Genomic DNA, 12,604 nt, shown 5'->3' with positions numbered 1-12,604 from the left:
GGATGGTGCCCCGCTCCTGTAAATGTTAAGAGGCATTTGGACAATGCCCTCAGTAATATGCTGTAACTTTTGGTGAGCCTCAAAGTGGTCAGGCAGTTGGACTTGGTAATCTTTGATGGTCCCTTCCAACTGAACTATTCTAGTCTAGTCTGTTCTAAAACACAGTGATTGATGGTGCTATTGAAAGAGATTTAGGTATTCAGCTTTGTAGGAGCATGTTGTGAGCAAGGCTATTATGACTACCTTGCTTTGAAGAAGCAGTGAAGGCCTATGGAATTGTTGATGTATTAAATGGAATATCATAGAAAATAAAGGAAATTATTGTAGCAGTGGATTTAATGTGAGATCAGGCCAGAATATGTATCTTGTATTCAGTAACGTTTTTCTACACAAAAATATATACATAGTAATGAATTCAGGCAGAAGGTGATTATTTTGAAGAGTTTAAGTATTCTTATTTTTATAGCTCAGAAAGAAATTAGGAAAAAAGAAGATGAAATATACATCACAGTAAGATGATGGTATACCTTATCTCCTTTCTGGAAATATTGTTAATTCCTTGTATAGAACCCGTACTATTTTTTTTTCCTTTCTTTTCCCTCTATTTTTAGTAGACTGGAAATGGCCAGGTAAAATAACAAAAACAAAACAAACAACAACAAAAAACACCTGTAGGCTTGAAGGATGCTACTGTTCAGCTGTGCTCTTACAAAACTACTCAGGCATCAGATTAGAACTGGAACCATAATTCTGTTTGCATATTTTGTATTCTAAAAAGAATTGTTAATTATGTGAATAAAATTCAACTTACTTTTCCATTGGATGTTGACCCATCAGTGAGTAATGGGTAAAATAAAAGTTAAAACTTACAAATGCATGCAGGTCAGTATTGCTGAACACTTAGAGTATGATTCTATGAGAAAAAGTACTTTGCTGATTAAAGAGTACCATATACTAATTTTTGGGGTGGAACTGGAGTGGCAAAATTCCAGTGGATCAGTGTGCACAGCATGATGTGCAGAGTAGTCTTTCCATGACAAAAAATAGTAACTTGTTGCGTCCCCTGCAAAATTTACTTCTGCCTTGCTATGCATCTCTAGATTCATGACAGAAGGAAAGAGATAGTGTGAAACTCTGCTTGTGCAGACCCTTCTGTGCTGTCATTTATTTTATATCATTCTTTCAAATGAAAAAAAGAAAACAATTGTGAAACAAAATCCATTATGGGACTAACTAAAATATACGGGTTAGGTTGGTAAACAAGTGATTGTTTTGTTTTGCTGTACAGCATGAAGTGTTTCAGTTGTATGCAAGGTCACAGGCTAAGATAGTCAAAAATATCTCTCAGGCTTTTAGTACATTATACATGGATAATCATGTCATAAAAAGTAGATAAGAAAGGGAAAGCACTGCACCCAAGTACATCTTGTATTTTACCTTAGAACTCTCTACTAGCAAACTGTTTTTGGGAATGAGGCTGCATTTTCCCAGACCTGGAAAAGAACAGTGTCAACCTGTGAAAATACAAAGCATTTCTGCTTTGTGGCTGTTCCAAGGAAAATTGACAATAAGTTGTCAGTTAAAAGTGTGGGTTTAATCAAATTCAGTGGGAGCAAAGAGGATCCTGTCTCTCGTGGCATGTAAAAAATTTCATTTTTCCTTACATGTAAAATGTACTTCTAAGCAATTTTTTTTGTTATTGTTGTTGTTTTTGTTTGTTTGGTGGAGACTAGAAGAGGAAAAGTGTCCTATTTAATAATAAGGATTTGCTTGGTTGCTTTATTTGAAAGTTGTTTGGAAAATATCTGTGGAGTAGGGAGACAAATGCAGTAGAGCGCAAGAGACTTAACAAATCTAGAAGCTTACTTGCTGGAGCTCATATTAACTCTTTAAGTACATACTTTTCTTAAAAAGAGGAGATCTGGAAATTAGCTGCTTTGGAAACTCTGAAAAGGAGGACTAACAAGATCAAGTGGTGAATATAAGGAATGCGTTTTTTGTTTTTGTTTTTGTTTTCAGGAAGGCTAGAAAGAAAAGAAAGGAAAGATGATGACATTAAAACTAGCTATACCAAGTGGGTGAGATTCTCAGTGATAGTATTTCATGGATTTTGCATTAAGATCCCTGTTTGTATTTAGTCACTTAAATAGGTGGGTATCCTCAACATTTTTGTGTGTATTTTCTTCCTATTTTAATTCTTCCAAAATGAGTTTTTATTTACATATTTGTTAAGATATTTTGGTCAGGAAGGGCTGCAGGGTAGATCCGGGAAACTGTAGGCCTGTTAGTTTGACCTCAGTGCCAGGGAAGCTCATGGAGCAGATTATCTTGAGTGTCATCACGCGGCACTTGCAGGGCAACCAGGCGATCAGGCCCAGTCAGCATGGGTTTATGAAAGGCAGGTCCTGCTTGACGAACCTGATCTCCTTCTATGACAAAGTGACGCGCTTGGTGGATGAGGGAAAGGCTGTGGATGTGGTCTACCTTGACTTCAGTAAGGCTTTTGATACCGTTTCCCACAACATTCTCCTTGAGAAACTGGCTGCTCGGGGCTTGGACTGGCGTACGCTTCGTTGGGTTAGAAACTGGCTGGATAGCCGGGCCCAAAGAGTTGTGGTGAATGGAGTCAAATCCAGTTGGAGGCCGGTCACTAGTGGAGTCCCCCAGGGCTCAGTACTGGGGCCAGTTCTCTTTAATATCTTTATCGATGATCTGGATGAGGGGATTGAGTGCACCCTCAGTAAGTTTGCAGACGACACCAAGTTAGGTGCGTGTCGATCTGCTTGAGGGTAGGAAGGCTCTGCAGGAGGATCTGGATAGGCTGGACCGATGGGTTGAGGCCAACTGTATGAAGTTCAACAAGGCCAAGTGCCGGGTCCTGCACCTGGGGCGTAACAACCCCAAGCAGCCCTACAGGCTGGGAGATGAGTGGTTGGAAAGCTGCCTGGCAGAGAAGGACCTGGGAGTATTGGTTGATAGTCGGCTGAATATGAGCCAGCAGTGTGCTCAGGTGGCCAAGAAGGCCAACAGCATCCTGGCTTGCATAAGAGACAGTATGGCCAGCAGGGCTGGGGAAGTGATTGTCCCCCTGTACTCGGCTCTGGTGAGGCCACACCTCGAGTACTGTGTTCAGTTTTGGGCCCCTCGCTACAAGAAGGACATGGAGGTGCTCAAGCGAGTCCAGAGAAGGGCAACGAAGCTGGTGAGGGGTCTGGAGAACAAGTCTTACGAGGAGCGGCTGAGGGAGCTGGGATTGTTCATCCTGGAGAAGGGGAGGCTCAGGGGCGACCTTATCGCTCTCTACAGGTACCTTAAAGGAGGCTGTAGAGAGGTGGGGGTTGGTCTATTCTCCCACGTGCCTGGTGACAGGACGAGGGCGAATGGGCAAAAGTTGCGCCAGGGGAGGTTTAGGTTGGATATTAGGAAGAACTTCTTTACTGAAAGGGTTGTTAGGCATTGGAACGGGCTGCCCAGGGAAGTGGTTGAGTCACCATCCCTGGAGGTCTTTAAGAGACGTTTAGATGTAGAGCTTAGTGATATGGTTTAGTGGAGGACTTGTTAGTGTTAGGTCAGAGGTTGGAGTAGGTGATCTTGGAGGTCTCTTCCAACCTAGACGATTCTGTGATTAATTTATGCCAGAAAACTTTCCAAAGTGACTAGGTTCTCAATTTATGTTGATCTCCAGATTACATGGAACATTTTATTTCTTAACATTAGGATCTTAACACAGTATCAGAAGTTTACTTTTAGACGTTGATGCAACAGTATTATATGTTTAAGCTTTACAGCTGGGTGATGTTTTATAGGAAGTATGTAGCTGCATTAAGTTCAACAGCCATCATCTTCTGTGGTGAATTAGAGAAATCCAAATGTTTAGTGGCAAATTCACAGATCACCAGGGCTAAAGCTAGATGAATATCTTTTTAATATAAACAAAATAAAAACAAAAATAAAAAATGCCATGTCTGGCACCTAATGCTAACTGGTAGTTTGAGTTTAGTAAAGAGTAAATCAAGACCCCTGAATCTGTGCATTGGTTTGAAGAGTACCTGTAAATGCTGCAAGCATGTGGAGAGCACCTATTTATTTTTATATTTTTCAAACGCCTTCTCCTCGACAACTTCCGCTGCTAAAATTTTACCACCTACAGTGGATACTGCCACGTGTCAAAGATCTGATTTTGTATCCACAGCTGTGTCTTGGTTTGGAAAATTTTGGAAAAGGAATGCTTGAATGTTACTAGTATGTTGTTCTTACTACGACCTTTGTAGTCAATTATTGCTGCTGTTATCTCTCATAAGGAGAATAAGGAGGCTGAAATAAATCCTTCCTGAGAAAGTAGAACAGTGACCAGTCTCCTTTAGATTTGGTGGAGAGATGATGATACCAAAATAATACTGCTCTTCCTCCTCCCTCTGTGCAAAACAGATGCATTAGTGTTATATTTTGCTATGCCAGAAATTACAAAGATTGATCAAACAAGAGAAAGACTAAGAGCTTAATTCAGTTCCATCGTTTTCTTCTTGCTGAAATGACTGACAAAGTAGTAATCTTTGTCTTTTGTTGATGGATAGCTGTACTTCTTCTAGAGCTTATGTTTGAGCTGCAATCTTTTACATTTTTACATCTTTGCATTGCAGTAGGGTAGGTAACGCACAGGTAAAGCAAGTGCACCAGAGTCCCTTGGCCAGAAGAGCCCAGGTGCCAAGCTGAAAAGAGAAGGTGGGAGTGAGCACTGGTGTTTGTCTGAATTGCCTTAACTGTTGAATATCTCAAACATGCCTAGATAATAATTTTTGTCTTTTTGCTTTTATTTTTTTTTTGTTTGCTTGCTTTTACAGTTTCTTTTAAACAATGCTTAAATAAACAGAGAGGCTCCTTCTTATTATTGTTTGCAGGTTTCCAACCTGTACCTGTATGACAGTGTGCTTATGCTAGCCAATGCTTTCCACAGAAAACTGGAGGACAGGAAATGGCACAGCATGGCAAGTTTGAATTGCATGAGGAAATCCACCAAACCTTGGAATGGAGGACGATCCATGCTAGAGACAATTAAGAAGGTGAGAATAGACAAACCACAGTTGTTTGAGCAATTGAAAGAATTGTTCCAGTTCTTCTAGAGATTAGCTGCTTAAGAGGTTTTTGACCTCTGTTTAACTTCTCTTTGATTTATTAGAAGCAAGTGATTTACAACTACTAGAAATGATCTACTGTTATTAAACAAGCCAATGATTTATTACAAACAAATTACACACACTGCAGTGTTGTTCCAGTGATATGTTCTACTTCTGTTGCTATCATAGCTACCTTCTGTGGAGGTAATGTGATTAGAAGCAGTCATACAGATGGATGTGTGCATTTGTCGTAATAATTTCCTCAAGAGAACTTAAGGAGCTTGAGGGGCCAGCCAGTGATAAGGTTTAAGATTTAGGTTCAATTTACTGCAGCTCAACTAGCTTCATAAGTTAGCTGAGCATTGGTAACTATCTATTTATGTACTGTAGCCCAGAGCAAATGCAATGTGATTTAGCTAAGTTGTCACTAACAATTACACTGTCTTGCAGCATGTTGAATTACTTAGATACGGACAGTGCTATGACTTTGTATATGCATGGTAACCTCTTATATGGAAGATATTTAATCACAAATACTAGTGGAAAAAAGTACTAATTTTATCCTATGATAACTTTAGCAATTATTTGTAAAAAGAAACAACCTGTTTACTCATATATATCGATGAAATATTTTTGCTTTAGTAAAATGATGCAATTTCATTGAAGTGTTGTGTTATGCTCTGACCAGTCTTAATGGCACCATCTTTTGTTGATAAATTAACTCAAAGTTTAGTGTAATTTCAAGCTTCACTGCTACAAACCCTCAAAAGCCCTTAGTGATACTTTTACAGAGAGTACTCAAAATAGTACTTAAAATTTGATCTTTTCCTCATGCCTCTTTTGGAAGCACAGCAGGCATTACTCTTTCTTCTGGACTTGGATTTCATGCGTTTGAATTCAACACCAGACTCAACCCACTGCCATCAGTTACACTGAAAGGCCATTGTCTCGTGTTCCACCAAGGTCCTCCTTTTCTTTGGTGTCTGTCACTATTAGAGATAAGGACCTGAAGACTTTTTGACAATATGTACAGTGGATATGTTAGTGAAGAGATATTTCCTCAAAAAATATGTATGAGTTTGTCTGGCACTGTTAGAACTATGGAAGAACATGTAATTGCTACATTTAGAGTTCACTGTAAAATTTTTCAAAGAAGATTTGGCGTATCTTTAATAGAAAGGAGCGTTTCTAAAGGCAAATTTCTTCAATTCTAAAGTTTTTGCAAATTGTTTCCTTAGGGCCATATAACTGGGCTTACTGGTGTTATGGAGTTTAGAGAAGATGGCGCCAACCCCTATGTTCAGTTTGAAATACTGGGCACTAGCTACAGTGAAACATTTGGCAAAGATGTCCGGAGGGTAAGGATATGCTGCTTATTTCTCTCTTTTGTTTTCCTCTAAATAATATACATTCTGTTTTACAGGAGAAAATGTTATTTTCTAAGAATAAGTAGGAGCTATGCTACAGAAGATATTTACTATAAAAGAAATATTTTCTAATTTCTCATACGCTTAAATGTTGAAAGCTAATTTTATACTGGTAGGGAGGAGTCCTTCAACGTGTTTTCCAATGTACACTAATGATATAGTGACATGACAGTGCTTATGAACATGATAGTGAAGGCTGCACAATTCTACTCATGTATTTTATTTCTAAAATGATCTGACATTTGTCTTACTAAGGAAGCTAACTGAGATTATAAATTACTCAAACAGAAAAAGGTGTAAGGTGTAACTGCTGTAAGAATCTGAAATAAATAAATTAGAAAGCTCTAGAGAAGATAATTTGAGAAATGGCTGATGCTATATTGTACAAAGTAAAGTATTACCTGTCAGTTGTGACTGGTGGAGCAAGGACAGACTGGGAGTAGGGTGGTTCCATGGTTCCATGTTTATAACATAAACTGTCATGGGCTGAGAAGGCTACCAAGAACATGTTCCCGTAGAAGGGATGTTTCAAAAACAGGTGAAACTCTGACTTGAACAGTGAGGTTTTGATTGGAACCCAATCTAAAATATGTCCCTATACTGGTCATCTGGTTGAAATACTGATACTAATACTATATATTCAATGGTTCCAATATTAAGCAGAGCTGAGTAAGCCAAATTCCATGCAAAATTAACTGTTATGCTATTTTCTGTTCTTTGGCCACTGTTTCATGTGTTTCATTTTGATTTACCTGAATTATACCAGCCTAAATGGAAAAACGAGTTAAGATCGTGTGTTTACGTTATCATCTTGAATAGCTTAACGTGAGATTCTCTCAGAGTGTAATTTGGCATGACTACTCTGGACATGGAGCCAAAAGCTTGTGCTATCTGTTAGAAATTCAAAAGAAGGAAGAGAGGCATTTGCAATGCATAGAACTGCAGGAGATATAATTGAAAAACCTCTGTTGCCAGAAAATGTCTCTGAAGACTTCAGATTTGTTAGGCACCCTCCTATATTGACATGACCAGAAAAGGTTGTTTCTCAGTCCACTTTACTTGATTTCTGGAAGTTTTCTACTGCAAGCGAGGAACTCTAAGTTCTGAATACTAGCTGAGTGATGAAAAATTAAGATCATATTGGAAATAGTGTTTCCTATTTAATAAATCAGAGTTGGCATGGGAGGCCTAGAAAGCAATTTGGGATTATAAATAGAAGTACATACTTAAGTTTATGTACAAGTATGCAAAACGGAAGTATCCAGTGCCATGTTAGATGCTTAGGAGTACCCTGTTGTGTTTCCAGCTGCCACTACAGAAAAGCATGAGTCTCCTGTCAGTGCTGTGTTATTGCCAGCAGATACCTTGGGTGCCATCGGGCAACTCAAGTTCAGTTCCATTTTGATACACATTTCCCAAGTGACTTTGAATAAATCATGTAATCACTTTGTGCCTTGATTCTCCTTTGAGTAAAATTGGCATAATTATCACTCAGAACATGTTTGAGACCTTACATGGAAATTATGATGTGTTAGTATACATTACTACTTTTTTTTTATATATATATACATAATGTACATTTCATATATATGCAAAAGCTTTCAATTCAATATGTGCAGCACACTGACCAAATTGGGGTGTAATCCACATGTGTGGAGATAGCTACCATATCATGCAAAAGAGACCACAAGGCAAAGAAATGGGAAAAATGACTAAATTGGAAGATGACTAAAATGACTAAATTGGTATAGTACAGATCACTTTTGATCCCTAATTTGCTAATTTGGGATTAGGTGGTTAATGTAGGAAGGCTTAACTCTTTCTTTGGATGTTAAATGCAGAACATTACACAGTTCCAAAAATGAAAAGTAGCATAATTCTAAATGGATAAAAAGCTACTGGCTGTGTAATACTACTCTGAGTTAAAATGAAGTTCTGAAAATGATCCTCTTAGCCTAATAGAGGGAGAGCAAAAAGTCAGCAATATGCAAGAGCATATGCCCGGCAGTCTATGGAAGAATTTAGAAGAGACAATATTTCTCAGAGAAAACTACCATGGAACTACTGGTATTCAACTATTTTGACAGCCTGACTTTTTATTATTGCAGCAAAAATATGTTACAGCTCAGAAGTACTTTTAAAAGCTCTAAAAGTCATACTTGTCTTCTTTATATTACTTGAGTGAGAGATCAATTCTGATTTATTGTCAGTTGTTTCCATATCAGCCTTTCCTCAGATTTAGCTGTGGAGGGACACATTTTTGGTGCAAAACAGAGGTACTTTTCTGCATGGTTTTCATTTCCTCTGTATGAAGAACATCTGTATCTGTTCATTCCTGCCCTGACCCTACAAAAAGCCTTTGCACTTACGATCTGTGACAGGGTAGTGCAAAGGAATGTAACAATGAGTGTTGAGGCTTAAAGAGAATCCAGTCAAAAGGTGTAATGTACCTTGAGACTCAACATTCATTAGAAAGTCTTTTGTAGGGCCTTTTTGCAGAGGCATCTTGACTCTTCACAGTTGCCCTGAGATCTGGTCTTTCTGCAGCCGCAATTGTTTTTAATTTCCCCTGGGTGTGACTGAGTTATGCGTGCAAGTAAATATATGTATTTCCTGTCTTGGTACACGTTCTCCTTTCTTCCACAACTGCAACATCATATTTTTGTGGCAAAACCTTATAGTGGCTTTCATGTTTTTTTTTTTTTTTTTTTTGTATGTGCTTTCTTTTCCTTTGTTTGGACAGACTTTAATGAAAGGGAAACTTCAGAAAATGCTCTAATTTGGTTTAAACATAAAAGAACAGAGAAAGTCACTTAAGGTCTACCAACTTGCTTTACAAAAGGCTGAGGTGATTGCCTTCTATTCACTGTGTGCATGTGGAAGTTAAAATACGATGTATTCATGCTTAAAAAAAAGAGACTGGTGTGATGACCAATCAGGGTGTTTGAAGGTTGAAGGGATAAGATTGTCTGAGAAACTGAAAAAGCTTAAATACCTAGTACTTGGTGATTGCTGTATGATTTATGTTCCTAGTGCATATAAACACCTTCTAAAATAGCAACCTGAGCATCTGTATATTTAAAAAAATAAATACAAAAGGAAAAAAATACCCACAGCCTTGTAGATACAGACATAAAGGAACTGTAAAAAGTATAAAATAGAACAACAGAATCAACTGAAAAGACAAAAACTAAGGAACTTTAATACCTGATGCCATGCTATTGTTTTAAATTGAATGAAATTTGAAAGAATGAATGAATGAAACACAAACATAACATGGAGAAGGGTGGAGGGTTGTGGAACTATCTACAAAAAGTAGTATAACGTGCAGGTAAAGCCTGTGAAAAGCTGGAATGAGGCTAATAGCCTATTATATTCAAAGCTCTTTTAGATTGTCATTAGTAGCTGATATAAGACCCTTTCTTCTCATTTCACCTCTCATGCCCACTCCCTGTCCTAAAGGTGTGTGCATCAAGTCCAACACCATCCCTGGTTGCTGTTAATTGCTGGATTACCACTGAATGCTCTTCCTCTGAATGCAGAGTTTACCAACATGGCTCTTCCTTTTCTCATTTAAATTTTATTTTTCCTTTATTCATTTTTATTTTTTTACCCACAGAGAATCATAGAATTATCTTGGTTAGAGAAGACCATTTGTGCCACAAGGGACATGGATGAGTAAAGTTTGTTCACATTTTTGTTTTCGTCTTAAGTTTCCTTTGGTTCATTCCCAGCAGTGGCTGGGAGTGATCAAGTCATTTTGCTTCAATGGCTCATTGTCCCCAAGTGTAGCATGAAATTGAGCTTTGTATAATGTTTTGAACTCTGATAGAAAAGGATTGTAACAAAGGTACTTAGCTGCTAACATCAAGAAATTAAATGAATCATAGTATTAAAAATTGTATATTCCTAAGCGTTGGAGAGACCATCCCTTCAGAGCTAGTTTGTAATTGTCGGTGGCAAACTATGTTTATCACAGTAGAAGGGACATGAGGTGGGAAAGGAGGTCAGGTCTACATTAATTTCCTCTCTAGTCATCATCTACATTATTAATTGTTATTAATGAAAGCCTTTCTGTAACTTTCTGAACATCTGTGCTGGTTCATAATTCTTGTATTTCTGCAATTGGATGAATTCACCACAATATAATAGTTTAATTATCCAGCTGTGAGAGCAAAAATAAGAGTTAGGGCTCTAGAGTGGTATTCCTGACAACTCACTAACTCACATTGATCTCTTGGGATATAAACCTGCTTGTTCTTGCTTGTTTACGAATACAGTGAATACAATAACCCTACAACTGCCCTTGTAGGGCTGTGATTAGGCTTAGTTTAGATAATACTTATAAAGAGCTTTGAGATTATCTTCATCTTCATCCCTGGCAGGAAGATCTTATGTAAATGTGGAATGATATTGTTACTTAGCATATGTTATGACAGGGATCATATTTTTTAGAGCAATCTGCAATTCTTTTCCAAACTAGCTGGAATGAAGGCAGAATTAATGGTTTACACTCATGCTGTATTTCACAAGAAACATTCTGTTCAAAATGATAACATTTACCATTGGTTATTCATTTATGTCAGTTGGTATGTTTTCATTCTTTTTAAATTAGATTTTCTTGAATGATCATCTGCTTCCTAAAGAGTCATACTTGTTTCTTCCAGTACTTCTGAGGCAGATTGTAGAAGTCACTGTAAGTAGTTTTGTGATATGTTTCAAAGTTGTTGAAATCCCTTTTTTGAAGTCGGATAAAGTGCTTGAATTGTGATTGTTACTTTTAGATGAAATCTCATCATTATCATGATGAGAAATCATATGCTTCTTGTTCATTGCAAAAAGAAACTGCATTTTAGGGGTCTGCAGTGTTTACTGCTTTCACCTGTAAGAATATTGCCAAGTTGCATGATATACCAGTAAAAGTTACGTACTGAAGAGAATGATCTTAGGTGGGTACTACTGTAATTGAATCAGTTTTACTCGTATGGAAAATACCTAACTAAATTGTCTTGGTTTAGACATAAAACAGATGCCTGCCTCCTGTCAGAACACTTCATAAACATGCACTTGGGTATGGTAACTCAGTTTAATCTGTGTTGCCAAGATATCTTTCAGCTGAAATGTAAGACTGATGATCACTAAAGATCCTTTGTTACCTGCCAAAGGGAAGGGGTAATAGTTATCTGATTCTGGGTAGAATGCAATTTTTGCATATTTACATTTGCTTTAACTTTCGCTTACTGCTTGACTGGATTGAGTGTCATGGTAGAATAATTTGGAAAAAGAGTATTGTGATTCATCCTATAAATACATTGCATCAAACTGAAGAAAAATCTAGGGTATTTTCCTCAAAATACAAATCTATTTCATTTTTAGTTGTAATTTTCAGTCCAAGATGGATATCGGGAGTAAAAATAAATGCATTTCTTGCAAATTCTACAAGTTGCATTATTAATGGTGAAAAATATAGCTGAACATATAGGAAAATGGCTATGATCAATTTTTAAACCATAGAGGAGTACGATAGAAGAAATATGAAGAACCAAACCTGAGTGGTGTTTTTTTCTGAAATGAAGTGGGGACCCTGTTTGCCCAAGTTCTGCAAATTAGTTCTTTGCTTTGGGAATTGAAATATTTTGTTCTGTATGCTTTCATTGCTTTCATTGTAAAACTATAGCTGAATTATTTTACTCAATAACTGAAAACTAAGCAAGTTTAGAAATGCTTTTTTTGTTGTTGTTGCAAGTATGTGATACATTTTTCTTTAACTTCTTTGTTTTGTTTAATGTTTGGGGAAAATATTGCCAGTGGTTCTTTATTTATGGAGTTTTCATCAAAGCTCCTATAATTTAGTGGTGAATGTAGAATTCTTTGCTCATGTGCATGTTATGAAGAAAAGTTATTTCTATACTGAAGCAGGTCGAGATTTTCTGAGCTTAAGACCAAGTGAGAGGTACTTGAAAACAAACAAACAAAAACAACAACAACAACAAAAGAACACCTTCTGAATTTTTTCTTAGCATTTTGGAAATCTAAAGATTGAGATAATTTGCTATTCCTTCT

General features: G+C 37.3%; 1 protein-coding gene across 9 annotated transcripts in view; it reads left to right on the top strand.

The window, feature by feature from the left end:
- The window catches only part of GRID1 (glutamate ionotropic receptor delta type subunit 1), a 534,616-nt gene that overhangs the window by 430,048 nt on the left and 91,964 nt on the right, over window positions 1-12,604 (top strand). For all 9 annotated transcript variants that reach the window (XM_035538109.2, XM_050711998.1, XM_035538088.2 and 6 more), the window contains 2 exons: window positions 4,899-5,060; window positions 6,353-6,472. In XM_035538109.2, the coding sequence (XP_035394002.1) occupies window positions 4,899-5,060; window positions 6,353-6,472 (282 nt within the window). The remainder of the gene's footprint in view (window positions 1-4,898; window positions 5,061-6,352; window positions 6,473-12,604) is intronic.

Source organism: Cygnus atratus, chromosome 7, assembly GCF_013377495.2.
Source record: "Cygnus atratus isolate AKBS03 ecotype Queensland, Australia chromosome 7, CAtr_DNAZoo_HiC_assembly, whole genome shotgun sequence".
NCBI lineage: Eukaryota > Metazoa > Chordata > Aves > Anseriformes > Anatidae > Cygnus > Cygnus atratus.
Note: the sequence above shows the minus strand (reverse complement) of the source record. Positions and strands in the feature narration are given on the sequence as shown.